The sequence below is a fragment of the Falco naumanni genome, chromosome Z (assembly GCF_017639655.2).
Source record: "Falco naumanni isolate bFalNau1 chromosome Z, bFalNau1.pat, whole genome shotgun sequence".
NCBI lineage: Eukaryota > Metazoa > Chordata > Aves > Falconiformes > Falconidae > Falco > Falco naumanni.
The window spans coordinates 85,263,568-85,279,614 of NC_054080.1; the positions used below are offsets into that span (position 1 = coordinate 85,263,568).

General features: G+C 45.4%; 1 protein-coding gene across 12 annotated transcripts in view; it reads right to left on the minus strand.

The window, feature by feature from the left end:
• Positions 1 to 16,047, minus strand: part of TCF4 (transcription factor 4) — a 239,941-nt gene that overhangs the window by 108,473 nt on the left and 115,421 nt on the right. For all 12 annotated transcript variants that reach the window (XM_040579814.1, XM_040579813.1, XM_040579809.1 and 9 more), the window contains one exon: positions 12,600 to 12,664. In XM_040579814.1, the coding sequence (XP_040435748.1) occupies positions 12,600 to 12,664 (65 nt within the window). The remainder of the gene's footprint in view (positions 1 to 12,599; positions 12,665 to 16,047) is intronic.

Below are 16,047 nucleotides of genomic sequence, written 5' to 3' on the forward strand. Positions count from 1 at the left end.
ACAAGATGAAGCAGGATGGCTGCACGGGGGAAGCCCAGGCTGCAGCCAAATGAAATACAGGCTTGAGGGGCAGGCGTGAAAGGGCTCAGACCCTGCCCCTCCACCTGCGAGGGCCACATCCAGCCCCCAACACAGAGCCCTCACCCTCTAACCAGAGCAATGGCAACACCAGCCACAGCCTGCAGCAAAACACCAGTTGGTTACAGGGAAAAAAGCTGTGAAAGGGGAACAATGACAATCAAGCCAACCAGGAAAGGGGAAGCGAGAAAGACCCACCGCACAGCATTGCTCGGTCGTTGGTCGATGGCCCCCAGTCTACAGATGTGGAGTCTTAACTTGGGCCCTGCCGCGCTGCAAACGTGGGTTTCTGCTCCCGAGCGGAGGATTGCGGGGGGATGATTCAGCTAACCCAGCTCCAGCAGTCACTCACCACACGGGAGCCATGGCACGTGCCCACGTCACCCCAGCCAGAGCTGCTGGGCACCACCGGCCACCTCCAGCCCAGACCCCCCAGGCTCTGTCCCCTCCCCCGCCTCCAGGAGCAGCTATGCCACGCTCGGGGGGCCCTTCGGGTAACTGGGGAGGCACTTCAGGGCCATACGCAATGCAGGTGGCCCCGAGGGACCCAAATCCTGAGGCACCGGGTACACACGGCGCTTTCCTGCCCTACCAAAGTATTCTAACACTGAACTAAAACAAGCTGGAAAAGCATCCTCAGATGGGCGAAGACAAAGGATTAGAGAAGAAACAGGGAATGGCCCGTGACAACTCTACAGCTATTTGATGTTGCTTGTCTGTTTGAGGTGCCAGGGTTTTTTCTTTTTTTAGGCAGGCTGATAGCAGAACTTAGTCATTGTTTTTAATTACTCCAAACATAAATAGCTGGTAGGGTTCATATCCTCACACATCCCCTGAAATCTCTACTTGTGAAAAGTAACTGCTCCTTTTTTTAAGCCAAGAAGCAAAGGAATAAATCACACAACAATAGTAGCACAGCTAGAGCATCTTCTTCCAAAGCAAAAATACCGCTAAGGTCAGTGCTGATGCCAGGCTGGACCAACGGCGGAGGCTGGCACCAGGCACTGAGGCAGCAACCCTGCCACACTCAAGCCCAGTCTTCCAAGTGGGATGTAAAGACACTTCTTTCTTTCTCTAGCTATTAAGAAGAAGGAAGTTAAGAGCTTTCTGTGAAAATCAGAGTTTACTGGAATGGGAAAGCTCTTAAAAATATACAGACCATGGGCTTGTGTTTATCTAGACCTTCCCAGAGAGTATGCAGTAAAACAGGGGAAGAAACTCCACAGGCAATGCAGCAAGAACGAACTGCTGTTTAAAAGCATGGCACTTGTTTGTTAAAACACTGATTTCTCAGTGTATCCGTGCACTGAACTATTTATTTCTGTATTTGAATGACCTGAAATATAATTATAAGCCTGTGCAAAGTGTGAAAAAAGAGATGGACTAGATTTTGCAACCCCGATCTGGACAACTTACAGATTTTTTAAACTGCAACTAGAAATACTGCAAGAGATAGTTGCAATTTTGCAAAACAAAAGCAATTTTATGACTTGTAGAAATGAATTAACAGCTGTCTTGGAAAGTATAGATCCTGACTAAATTTTATGTGCAGCGTGTGTTTTGAAAATAGTGATTATTTCAATAATTAGCGTTCTGTATCTATCTGTGTTTGTAAAGGATCCCGTTTCTCCATCTTGAGCTATTCTGTATGTGAAGTTCCTGTCTGCAGTCACATGGTAATTAAGTGTGATTAAAGATGCTATTCATTCCCCTGCAAAGCAGCAGGTAACCACATGTCAGGAGGGGGTGGTGGGAGAACGGAGTAACTTCTGGGCAGTAAAAAGGCTATTGGAAATGGTCTGTTGGAAATGAGCAATGCGACAGCGTACAGCAAATGCTTCAAAAGCAGCCACGTGGGTTTGTGGCAACTGTGGGCAACCATTGCGTTCAGAAACATGATGGTCACCTGAAGAAAAAAGTATTTAAAATAACCTCTTTATTTCTGTGTGCACCAGGCGATGCTGAGACCCCAGTCACAGCCTGGGCAGGACTGAGACAAGCTCCATTCAGAGACAAAGCAGCCCACCACCGATAGCAACACACCAGCCAGGTGTGTTGGAGTGCAGTTGCAACTGGCAAGAAGCTATGGAAGGCAGAAGTTACTCCTGTGAAAGGGTAACTCCACCGCTGAAACGGTGGGAGGGGAACAGAAGGCAACTGCTCCTACAAGACACGACTGCTTTGTTGGGGAGGTGTCAGAAATTAGGTCAATACCAGCCTGCTGAAGCTTCCCCCCCAAACCCATTTCTTAGCACTGTCTTGTCTCTATCACAATCCTTTGTAATATCTAAACACGATGCGTACGTTTGCATACACACGGCAGGCACATGAGCTTCTCCTTCTCCCTCCGTGTTTGCACAGAATTGCCAGTGAAAGCTGGAGGCTTACTGGACCCTCTGGAAGTCAGTGACCCAAACCACTTGCTAACAGAGGCAACCAGCACAGCCCGGAATATGGAAATCCCACTTAAACACACAAGAAAACACTTCATTACTGTGAGGATGGTCAAACACTGGAAGAGGTTGCCCAAAAGAGGTTGTAGAGTCTCCACCCTTGGAGCTACTCAAACCCCACCAGGACGTGGTCCTGGGCAGCCTGTTTTAGCTGCTCCTGCTGGAGCAAGGGGGGGGTGGGGGTGGGGGTGGGGATGAAGTGATCTCCGAAGCTGCCCACCTCACCAACTCTGAGAGTAAAGCTCTAAAGCTATAGCGTTCTTTAGTGAGACTATAGCCTCATCCTCACAATCATCACACTGATAAGAATTTCTGGTAGTCCAAAAAGTGATCTTTCGTCTTCTGAACTTGCTTGAACTGTCACTACCTTGCAGCTGAGCTGAGCTGGATTATCTAATGGGCCTAGAAGGCTCGTTACGTGGGTGATCCAGAAAGAACATGGCTTATTAATGGAGCCAGGGAAAGGAAAAAGTAGTTCACCACCAAGATGTGGACACATAGCTATCTAGGAGACTCATTTTTGGAGAAAGCAATGAATGGTTGATAAACGCCACTCTTTGCACCAAGTATGCAACAAAAATGGTTGCAGCTATTATTCCGCTGGATCAATTTTTTGCTTTTTAGGGTTTATGCATTTGTATTAGCAAAACCTACCAAACCATACCTTACATGCCAAGGACAGCACCCCCAGCTATCACCCTTCTATGCTGCAGCACTCAATAGTCAATTGAGTCCCCCAAATTTGCCAGAATTAGTCAAAGCACAGTCTGCCTTTTTGCTGGAGGTCTTCCACCAAAAACTGACCAGACCTGAACTAGTCACGTGCACATAGTGAGCCCACAGCCTGCCACGGTACAAGCAGGCAAGCATCATTCCCCTTTTTATCACATTCACAACATCAGAGAAAGTCAGAGTGCAGCAACTGCGAAGGCAAACCAAGCTCCTATTAGCACTCAACCACAACATAAACCTATTATTGCACATCACAAATCGCAGTGTTATTCTGTTGCCAGGTTATAAGCTCCAGAAAGGTGCCCTTGGAATGCTCACTTCCAACAAAGTAGCCCTCAGCTTAACATTTGATCCAAAGGGCTAAGAGAAAAGCACTCCTTTTGCCACTAAATTGCAGTGTTGGGTTTTAGCATTTCTTCAATTATGATATGGACAATGAAACCGTGTCTTTCTGGATGCATGAGGAATTCTGCTAAATGAGCCATTCAGACATCTGAACTTAAGTCTGTTCCTTTAATACATTTGATTAACATGGAAATTTTATCTCTTATGTCATTATTTTAGTGCTGTAACATCAAAAACATTAGTCCACAATGTGCCCACGATCACAGGAGGATAGTTTATGGGCGCTACAACTAATTTCTGGAGCAGCAGTAATGATTTCCCCTCCCAAAGCAAGATGCTCAAGCAGAAACAGCAACAGAGGTGAATCTTCACCAACTGCAAATGACCACAGAAGTTACGGGGCGATATTTTGCTTCCCAGCCCCACTGAACTCAATGGGACTTCCGCCACCAACCTCATGGCAGCCAGAATTTTATCCAGTCATATTGATGATTGTTTGTCCCTGGGGCAGGAACGTGCACTGACAAAGTCAGGGAAAGCCATATTCAGAGTTCCTATTCCATCTCCTGACCCCACAGGCAAGGGTACACCTACAGCTGTCACCACCAGGAGGGATTTTGGATCCAAGGGCAAGGAGCTCTTTCTCTTTGCATCTACTTTAGCCAAAAGCTCTATGTGCAATACAGCACAATTCTATTTTGTTCCGTGTTTTCTACAGAGCACCTCACATCCCCACACAGCTGTGGCCAGTAAGTACGTACTGCCCAGTCAGGTAGTCAGTGTTCAAATACTTAAAAGCAAATAAACAAAACACTGGAGCTTTTGTTAAGGGCACTGACACCGCACATCTAATTGCAAAAAAATGGATAAGCAACAGACTTTGTAGGAACCTAAGTTCCTTTGTAGGTTAGGTATGTTTTATCACTTTAGTACAGCTTTTGTGTGTTTTTTATGGAGAGGGAGAACGGAGGAGAAATTATTATAGGTAAAGGAATCTTGCCATCAAAATGTGAGGAAACCTAGTTATTTGACTAAGCAAAAAAATACTAAGTAATTTGTAACAGAAGAATAAAATGAACTCGCTGTGTCTCCAGAGGTCTGTAATATGATCTTCAGAAAAGGTAGCTTGCCAATTTAATTGAGGTAGGAGTTATTTAATTTTTTTATATACAGGTATAGTTTTCAATAAAACTACATATGCCTATAATACTGCAATGGCAGATGTGTCTCGATTATTAGAGGTGGGCTCTAGGGAATATATACAATGGATCTTGAAATCCGTAAGCAGCTGTTTGGAAGGGAGGGGTGGAACATTGCAACACACACACATGTTCCTTAAGTGCAGTAATGTTTTGTTATTTTACTGCAGGTGTATTACAGAGATGAAATTTAATAACTTATTGTATACAATACCAATAAAATGGAAAGATTCTTTGCCCTGACGTTCATGAACAAAGTACAAATTAGAAGCAGCTCAGAGCGCAGCAGCTCCGTGCACAGGCACACACACACCACCTCAGTTTGCACCTTCCCTGCTCGCAGTCACGATACCGTCTTTTTTATTGTTTACTATGAAAAGGTGGGCAGGCCATAAAAAAGGGAAAAAGAAAGCAAACCCCCAAAGTGGTCTACAAGACAGTCAAGAACCTGTTGTCGATAGAATTCAAGAGCATTTAAATGCACGGGGCAGCACTCGTGCGTTCATGGGTGAGGTCCCCGAGATGCGGGAAGCCCTTCTGCAATGTTACCAGTTATTTTTGTAATAGTTATTCTTTAGCAGCTTAAATCAGAAGCCTGATTTCAGAATGTGCATTAGTCTCAATCTCATGCTGAATGAAGCACTGAAGAAGGATGTACATTTAAAAGTATGTATCAGATAAAAAGATAATCCATCCTGCTTTGGTTTTCCCCCCCTTCTGTCTTTGCTGGATTCCTCTTTATTTAATTAGAGATGTTGCAACAATTCAGTAATTCACAGCAGAAAAAGGAAGTCCCAGCACTTCTTGGGAGGAAAAAGAAAATGGGCAATAGCTATTTCTGTCCATTCCTTTCTCAGCATGAGAACAACAGCATTCTGCAAGGATTTACAGCCCTACTGGGCTCCCAGGCAGGCGGGCACAGGCAGCTGGGCTGAGCTAATCCACACGCACTTGCTGCGGAAGCTGATGGTGTCTTTCGTTTCCATTACACTGGTTTTAAAGTTTTCCAGCAAGACTTCTGTTCCTTCTGTACAAAATCTCTGTCAAAGGTATGCTGTATCCTCCCTCCGCCACGCTCACTGAGCCACAAACACTCAGAAAATAAAATCCAAGGCCTTCCCTGCCTTCCTCCGTGGGAAAGGTTCAGGCTGCTATTGTAGGCAGGAGACAGAAAGGGATGGGACGGGAGGGAAGCGGGAAGCGTGTCGGCTATGTGGCCACTGCTCAAGGAGAAAGAGCCAACGACTTCTCCCCTCAGAGCAAGCTATGACACAGAGAGAATACCGCTCCCACCCGCCCCACGCATCTAATATGAAAACCTTCTGAGAAAGCACACTGGAACAGTGAAGAGAAGCTGAACAGAGAGGCGGCCACAGGCCCCATCGTGTGCCAAAGGCGCCTCTCACCTATCAGGAGCATAAGAGAAGATGGGAGGTAATGGAGAGAGGATCCACGACCACGCAGGAGGAGGGACGTCAGGAAAGAGCGTGTTGCGTCCATAAACAGACTGCAATGTCCAACAAATAGTTGGAATCAGATTCAATGGGAGAGAATACAGGAAAACATTAGCAGCTACAAGAAGGATGAACCCCAGCTGGGTCTGCGTGAACTTTTAAACAAGTTCCTAGAAACCTCAGCCATAACGGGTATATTCACTTGCTGTGGCAGCCTGCTGTGCCCTTGATCACAAGCCTCTTGGAAACCCACACCGCTGCTTCCAGAGGGAAGGCTGCACAGGAAAGCAAGGAGGAAAAGAAGAGTCAAAGAAAGAGTACTGAAAGGCAGACAGAGAAAAGGCAAGCTAAAGATGACATACATTGTGCTACAGTGCAGAGATGCTCTCTGCAGAAACACCGTCCTGCCAGCTGCATCCCTTGGACTTCTCAGGATCTCTTCCTGATCTGGACTCCTTGAATAAATTGCTACCCATATGGTCCCTGAGGAAATCCTGGAAAGCCACAGAGCTGCTGCAGGTTTGGGCGGACTGCCCTCGGATGCCTACAGCATTGTAAACGCACGATGAAGCCATTTTGCTGCAGCCTCTAATGCTGATTGTTTGAACTGATGCTGCAATGAAAACAAAGTTAAACATCGTGCCAATGTCGTTCCGGTGGCTGGCCTTTCTCTTTACCATGGCATCTTGAAACAAGCTGAATGCTAGCAGACATGATTTCAATCTGGATAAAGTTTATTATATTTTGGTAGCAGTTGTGTTTTATTTTAAAAAAATATATAAAAGGCAAAAAAAACCCTGGCAGAGCTCATGCAACTCCACTAGCTTTTACCTTAACACTTCATTCCAGAGGCAGCTTTTAACAGTCAGATGGTTCCAACTGGCCTCTGAGAGTACTTCTTGAACATCAAGTAAATCAGTACATCCAAAACCAACATTTAGACTCACTTGCTAAAAGACTTAGTAGTAAAAACAAGTCATTTTTAAGATCTGGGGATTTTGCTTTAAGTTAAAACACCTTAAAAGCTAAGTATCTGTTACTATGCATTTGCCAAAAAGGCATAATCCAAATTTTCAAAGGACTGTCTAATTTATTCCCACATACAATCTTGCGCGTTGCCTTGGAAATCTATGGTGTATGTTTTCTGGCCATCAAGCTCATTTTACAGTTCTCTTTATTCATTGCTTTTTTGAATTAACTATTGCTCAGAAAGCGCAACAGCTCTGGATTACTCAAAGTTGGCCTCATCGACTATTAACCAATTAGTGGAGCCACACGACTGTAGGCAGCACAAGTCACCGTTGGTCTAATAATAGTATTTTCTGTACCCAGATGCTCTTGCACTAAGGAGTATCAGTGTTTTGTAAACACTGTCCAACTAAGGAGCCCCTCACCTTCAGCTGCTGTTGGGAAACCGAAGGACCGGGATTTACGAGCTGATCCCCCAGACAGAGCAAGGTGTTGCCGTTTCCTCCGGAGCATTTCCCTCCTCCCTACCGCCGTGCTCCGGCAGACCCTTGCACCAGCCCCTGCTCTGCAGCCGAGTGGCTGATGCTCAGTTCTATCTACCAAAGCATTCCTTCTAGCTCTTTCTGCCTTCACCTCTTTACAGTGCTGATTTACATGAGGCTCTTTGAACACAGCAGCAGATGCATTGCTCTTCATCACCATGTGCAGACCCTTACTTACAACCTGAGCACCCAACCAACAATAACAGACTAATACAAGAAACCAGAATAAAGTTAGAGAAATCAAGTAGGTATGCTTTTTTTTTAAAATCTACTGCCTTGCTAATCCCCCCCAAACCAGCACAATACAAAAAAAAAAATTGATCTTTGGGGAAACGGTAAGTAACACAGAATTAAGACAACATGCAAAATCCTGACTTCACTGAATGAAATGAGATTTTTGTCATTAACTTCAATGAAGCCAGTGTTTCAAAAGTGTCTTGACAACAACTTCGGTACATGTTTCTTAGATGACTTCTCTCTAATGGCATTAAACAGTTCCCAAGATAAGCTTTCCTCCATTCCCACTGTAATCAGTGTTGCATTTGCTATGGTTTTCAGTGAGAGCCCAATTGGGCCCTAGGCTCAGAAATAAAAATCATCTTGAAGTAAATGGGTTGCTGTGTGTCTGACCTCTTCTCTCATTGGTGTGAACACAGCGCAGGGATGAAACCTCAGATCATTGCTGCTATTTGTGTGAAGAGAGGTTGTTGGGGTTTTTTCCTACCAGAAGATTAATAGGTAGCAAGTTCAATATCGTTAGGTATTTAGTTTTCCTTAATTGTTCCAGGAACTCATCTACAGAGAGCAATGCATCACATCTGGAGGTAGCAATTTACCTTTCAGAAATCAACAAAATCTGCACACAACTCCTGGGTCTAGGAAAAAGGAGCTCACACAGCTACAGCCGCTACTCCAGTCCCTCCGGTAACTCAAGGCTTCAGGGGACACAATATTGCCACCAATATTTCCTTTGGAATTCACCAAGTTTTCTTCAGTATCTTCTGTCTAGATAAGTTAATCTTTCTCAATACATGTGAAAGTATACCCTAGAAATCTTGCAGGAGGCTTGTAGCTTTTAATTTTCTTTTAAGCCTGAAGGTTCATACTTGTTAATAATTTGGTGGATCCTGATAGTTCTGCAGCCTGGAGAACAGACAACAGATGGTCCAGCCTCAGCATTAAGCATTATTCCTTCTGTACCTTTCAGGAATTTGAAAGATTCTTATTTTAGAAATAATTTTTCTCCTTCCAGTCTGGGCACTGGTCATCTGCCTCATCCACTTTTCCATTATACTTCAAGAAAGTGGATGCATATGGTAGAAAGAATGACCCTGCTCCATGGATTGGAATTTTTATTATTAGCACTTGCATTGTAATATCTTCCTAATATTCCTCAGTTTGTCATTGATGGGACCACAGAAAAGGAGGGCAGGTAAGCAGGGGTTTCTCCATCAGCTCTCCACTGACCCTACACAATCACAGGGCACTGCCACGTCGATACCATCAAGGATCCATCCAGAAAGCTGACCACATCCGCACCCACTGAGTTCTGAGGCAACTCCTGAACCCGTCCACCAAAGTGTAAAAACTAATTATTCAATGCTATCATTCGGGGGGGGGGGATTAACTCTCATACTACAACCATAGCCACCAGCTTCCTTACGGATACATGTTTTTTTCCGGTTTCTTGACAGACACTATTTTCCCGGCGCAGAGGACAGGCAGCGGTGCTCAGCATCACCCCGCTCTGCACCGCCTGTCAGGGCTCATCCTCTTTTTCGGGCGATATGAAGGAGCTCGCCGGCACTTCCAGGTTCGTCCTCTCCTGCGTTCTGGCCCAGAAAGTCTGGCGAGCAGGAGCGGCGTCTGGGCTTCTCCTGCAGGTGGCTGGTGCTGCATGAAAAGAGGAGGCAGAAACTGTGCTGCCTGTTTCTGCAGGCAACCGTCCTTGTTATGGCAATTACCCGGCGGTTCCCCACGAGGGGTTTCAGCTGGTTGCTGATCTGTCACTCGGCCGAGAGAGGCCAAGCCAGGCGGTGCCATGGTGCAAGAAGGGCTGGGTGGGTGCCCCCAGCTCCCACCAGCCATCCCCACGGGACTGGTCTGAGCTGCCCCAACCCCTCCACGCTCCCAGCACCCAGTGATGCCACATCATGTCACATTGAGTAATTTCCGTATCACTTGACGCTGGGGGTATCTGGAACCAGGTTGCTCGCCACTCCCCCTGGGAGCCTGTGCAAAGTGCTGCCTCACTTTGACTGGGACACAAAGCTGAGGATGCCTAAGAAAAAATTACCTCTTCACGACAAACTGTCTTCTCAAGCCTACAGCTGCACCTCTGCCCTTAAGTTTCTAGGATTAACTTTTTACTTGCAAATTAAAGAAAATGCACACCCGTACCCAGCAGACATTCACAGATATGGGAGCGCACAAAGAGGCCGCAGCGTGAGTTGCATTAAGAGTCCACGCATAAGGCACACATAGACCATGTAACTTCTTTAGGTGCAATGCCATTTTGATCTCAGGAACAATTTCTAACTTACTTGCAGTATCAGAATGAGATCATTCAAACGCAGGAAGACTGGCAGAAAAACTAAAAGCAAAATGCAGCAGAGAAAAGGTGTGTTTTCAGATGAAACGTGAAACGGCAGCAGACCCAAGAAAGCAGCAGAGCGGGGTCTCCAGGAGGCTGGAGCCACAGAGGTGATGGGTCTCACCCTTGGATGGGTGCTGCTTCACCCTGGGAACAACATGCCCTCCCCAAGGCTGTGTGAGCACTGGGGACAGGGACACATCCTGATGCCTCCTAACAACAGAAAGCAAAAGTATACAAGGATTTTAAGGCAAAGAGGACTAGCTAGAAACAACCCCTAAAATTACTTAAAAGCTACTGCAGTTTTTTGGAGCAGGTGAGGGTAGGGTTGCACATAAAATCTTCTTCCCTTATCTGTGCTGGTTATTGCAGGTGAAATCAGTAAGTCACTTACCGGCTCACTAAAGAGTTTTGGATGAGAAGGCTCAGTGCATCACTAAGCTCCCTTTCATGGCTTGGCCTGTAAACCTCCCCCAGCGAGCAGCTCTGTATCCTTCCAGTTTGTTCCACATAGAACTAAACATGTAAACAGTGCTTTAAGCAAGGCAAAGCAGCCTTTCCTCGTCACCTCTCCCAGCCCAGGCTCCGTGTGTGAAACGTCACATGGGAAAAACGTCCCCAAAACTCAAACACCCCACGCGAGGAGTGGCAAGCGCCGGGGCCTCCCTGGCGGCTGAGATAGCCTCACCTCCCTCCAGTTAGCCAGGTTAGCAGAGGGGGCAAAGCAGAGCAGGTCCGCACCAGCCAGCGGAAGAGGCTCCATGGCCACCTGCACAGGGACGCTGCCACCAGGGCTCCCCGGGGCTGCCCACCCTGCCTCCGCCAGCAGACCCACTGGCAGCACCCCGCAGCCTTGCAGCAGGGTCGGGGGGCTCGTGGCCCAGCTCCCGGCCACCGCTCGCCTTCCCAGGACGCTATCCCCGGAGCCGGCCGGCCACTGGAGCCTGCCCAGGCCCTGCCGGTATGTCCCCGGCACACGCAGGGCTGCAGAGGGATGGTCGAGAGCATAGCCCCGGCCTCCGGGCACTAGCGATGGCAAACACGGTTGCACTGCCAACAGAAATTTCTGTTTAATTGCTCAAATGGTTTCATTTTTCTACACTAAATGTTAAAAAAACCACCCTAAACCAACAACATAAGAAGACTGCTTCCCCGCATTATTAAAGAACATGGACACACGAAAGGAAAGAAAGGATCAAGTACTTCCCTTTCCTATAGGGAAATAATATGCATTTTGGCTGTGGGTTTTTTTTTTTTTTTTTTTTTTTTTTTCCCCTGGCAGATTTGAACAGTATAAAGCTTTGAATATTAAGAAGGCTATTAAATTCTTTCAATAGTTTTCCGAAGTGTGAAGCTACTGCACTTAGAAAAAGGGAAGGAAGCCTAGCACTCTTCAAGAACAAAATGAATTTAAACACATGATTACTATTGCTACTGAAAATAAAAAGAAAGTGTCTTTTAAAAAAATCAATTGTCTTGAAACAAAGCACAGACTTTTGGCTATTGATAGTATTTTTAGACTCAGACTTTCTCTGGAGACTTAAAAGTATGCAAATGCAAAGTGCAGAGAGGCGCGCACACACACACACACACACACACGCTATACCTTTGTATTACACTGGCATTTTATTATTTAATTAAACTACTCTTATTTTTCTAGCTCACGCATGCTTCCCTTGAGACGGCTTTGCTGTTAGCCTGCTGGCCTTGACTTCCAGCCAAAAACAATTCAGAAACAAAAAGGGACAACAAATCATATTTTCACAGACATTTTTATCCCTCAATACAACCTTGTTTTCACACAACATCATACAGATTCTATGAAAACTATAATTTATTGCAGTAGCCATCCAAAGCTAGGGGCTGACACAGGCTCTGCGGTGTGTTTCCACTTCTGTTATTTCTGAAGTTGTGCTGTTGGTAAGGACCTGCCATGCTTAACAGTGCAGCATTGTTGCGAGGGACAATAATCAATAGTTCGCAGCAGCTCTGACTAGGCAGTATTAGGTCAACCCAAGTACCCATAGTCTCCAATAACTGTATCCTGGCTAGAAAAGCTCAGGCAGCAGCTTGAAAACCTGCACTTGCAAGTAAAGCCCGTTTCTGAGAAATGCACATCTGCAGGCATCGCTGTTTATGATGGAACATATTCCTAAGATGTACAACTTTAAGAAGCAAACCTCATTTATCAGAGTATTTATCGCAACCCCTCTGCTGAGCAGACTTTCACTTACCTGGTGGCAACCCTGTAAATTCGAATCTCTTCCATATGATGAGTATGAACCCCTTTCTGTTTTACCTGTTAAAAAAAAAAAAAAGAAAAAAAAAAGTGTAACAGATATAAACAGACATATATAGCTTCTCCAAGCGTTTTACATGATGTTCACTACATTTTCCTAATGCTGTTTACATATGTAAAATAGGCAGTGCTGCCTGTGCAATGCATGTAGGCAATAGAAAGGGATTCACAATTTTTCACGCTGAGGATGAGGATGTGAAATAAACTTCCTAATCTTGGCTGTGCTGCTCCGCACACTTTCTGGAACTGGGATTTACCAGGCTTGCACCAGCTGAAGGTGTGGGCGACACCCTCCACGCCTGCCCTCTGGCTCGGGGGCCGAGCACCCAGGCACCCAACCTGTCCCTCCGCTGCGCTGGGGACACGGCCAGTCCCTCACCGGCTCTCCAGCCAGCCAGCTTTGCCCAAGATCTGCTGCGGATGCGGCTCCCCACTCCTTCCCAGGAGCAAATTCCCCCATGATCAAGGCGATGATGGAATTTTCACCTGGGAGAAAGACACTCACTGGGTATTCGCCATTTGCTACCAGTGCTGGGGCTGCCCCAGTGGTGCTGGGACTCAAACGGGGGCCCAACGACTGCTGAGGCTCTCTGCCAGCCCTAAGTACCTTTTTTTTTTTTTCTTTCCTTTTTTTTTCCCCAGGAAGCCTTTAACACTCGGCTCCAACAGCCTTACTTGCAGTACCGGTTACGGTTATGCCATATTTACAAAGAAAAATAAAGGTTCTTTCAGGTTTGAATGGCCAGACTCGAGCGAAATCAAGAAGGGAAGAGGTGGTTTCTGCAAAGCATTAAGTCATGGCTGAGCAGCACCGCACCACGTGCTCCGGAGACAAAGAGTAGTCAAGAGGGCTGATACAAAACATATTGACACTAAAAGACCACCCTTATGGTGAGGATAATCACGGGACTGGGGGGGGGGGATGGGGGACGGGGCGGTATTATCTAACAAAACATCCAAGAACACAGTAAAAATCCCTCATAAAATTAAAGTTTTTATTATAGGCTGGGGCATAAAACCCACAACACACAGTACCAGTTACTAGGGACCAGATGCTCGGTTTATCTCTGTGTGCATCGCGCCGAGGACCCCTCTGCACCTAGGAGGCAGCTTCACGTGGCTGCGTAGCCCCACGTACAGGAGATGGGGTGCCAGCCTCACACCAAACCCTGCGCTGCCGAGATAGAGCCGCCACACCAGTACATCTACCAATGCCATTAAAAAACAAGCTTGAACTGCATTTGGAAATGCCAGATGATAATGATGACCACAGCCAGCACCCTGAGCAGTTTCAGGGGTCCAAGCGAGGGGTCCCGAGCTGGCACCGCTGCTGCCCGACAGACGCGGAGCTCTACTGCGCTCAGTTTTTCCCCAACGCATTCCGAATTTCCTAAAGAGCCCATGGTGCGGCAATTCGTTAGACAAAGGATGACGGAGGTCATGTTAATCATTCCCAAAATGGTGTGGCCACATTCTGACTCCACAAGCCTTTCCTTTACTATAAAGCTACCAGGTTTGATTGCCCTTTGGAAGCATTATTGATAAAGTTTGACTGTTGCAAGTGGTTTGGGATTTAAAAAAATCATCTTTCTCATCATCATCATTTGAGACTTTAGAGCTTGCTTTTGTTTCTTGATTGGTTTTGGTTTTCTTGTTTTCCACATTAAGTAGTTACTTATACACGGGAACCTCCAAAATTTATTTGCAATTCATAGGGCATTTGCACATATAATAACTTTTGAAAGCACTTGTATCTGGTTATACAAAAATGATGGATCACCCTCTCCATAGCCCCCCTCAGGTTCAGAGTACTGGGAAGCTTTTGCAAAAATAATTCAAGATTGAAATGACAATGAAATTTTAATCATGAATCCCTGAGTCCAACGCTGAGATCTAAAAACAAAATGTCTTGCTGGCATGCCTGGAGTTATGTGTGCTACTTCCCATCACCCCAAGAGGGCCAGAAAGTCGATGACAATAACAAGCGATGAAGATGAGGGGGGGCTGTAGGGAAGGAAAAATCCCAAACAGAAATAGGGTTGAGGGTAACCAAGTACAAGCAGCGACACAAGGTACTTTGAACACGCTTCTTGCTGCTGCCTGGGTATCCGTAATCTTCTTTTCTATCGTATCAGACACAGGCAGCCTCATCTTAATTTCAGTTGTTAAAAAATATTTATCCAGATACAAAAATAAACCCACTGCAAATTACAAGTTGTCAGGGTTAAAATCTACTTCTATTTGTGTGGGGGAGGATAAGAGAACAGCATAGACATGAATCATTCTCAGTAATTTGAGTGTTTCCATGACATCAATGGGCACTCGTCCAGGACTCTGTCGAAGTCTGTGAGGTACCAAAGCGGCACAGCAGCCAGCAGGAGATTGACCTTTTTTTTTTTTTTTTTTTTTTTTTTCGGATTATGCTCCTTGTAAAGATTTCATCTATAGCATCCACTTTTACCACCAAACAGATAACTTTGGAGATCACGAGTGAACACATTTCATTCTGATAGTGTAAGCCTTTAACTTTATTACATTTCTTGTTCTTTCCACGTACAGCTAGAAATCTGCCTCCTCGAATAAGAACAAATAACCAAAATCTATGAAAAAGTCAAGAATTCACTAAAAAGATACACATACATAGATTTTTCACTGTCAACTGTAATTATGAAATTATCATACTTTTTGTAATGACACTTCACTGGGGGGGCGGGGGGGGGGAGAGGAATATCTTTTGTATAAACTGTCCATTTAAAATTAGCTACAGTCTTGATGTTGATTTTCTGCTTAAAATTCACTGGCACATTTGTTTCAGATAATAAAATTTGCAAGAGTGCTGATAATATGCAAAAGTAGGCTCTTTAAGCAACTATTTGTGCTCACAAATACAAATGCTTCTCCTGAATTTCTACATTTACTGTACATTATGCATCATTTTCAGTCACACGAACACCCCAGTCTGTACTGTGCGTTTTCTGAGGTCTGCAAGAGCTAAAGATTCTCTCTCCTTTTTTTTTTTTTTTATTTTAAAAAATGTTTTAAAAAAGAGAGAACGTCTACAACGATGTAGACACCCGACGCATTCACTGCGGAATTTTCGAGACAACCCTCTAGTACCAGAATGCGGCAGCCGCTGCGGATATTTTTTGGCACAAAGACAATGGTGGCAGTGCCAAGCCCCATGGCTAAAACTACTCAAAAGAGGCATAAGGGTAGCATTAATCGTTCAAGTCTTTTACTGCATGGAGTACTGTTGTCCATATTTTAAAACCTAAAAGTACCCGTTAGTAATATTTGTTGTAAGCCAGGGGAGGGAAAAAAAAAAAAAAAGGAGGGGGGGGCGGGGGGGAAGAGAGCCTGAAATAGAGATGAATAACAAATCT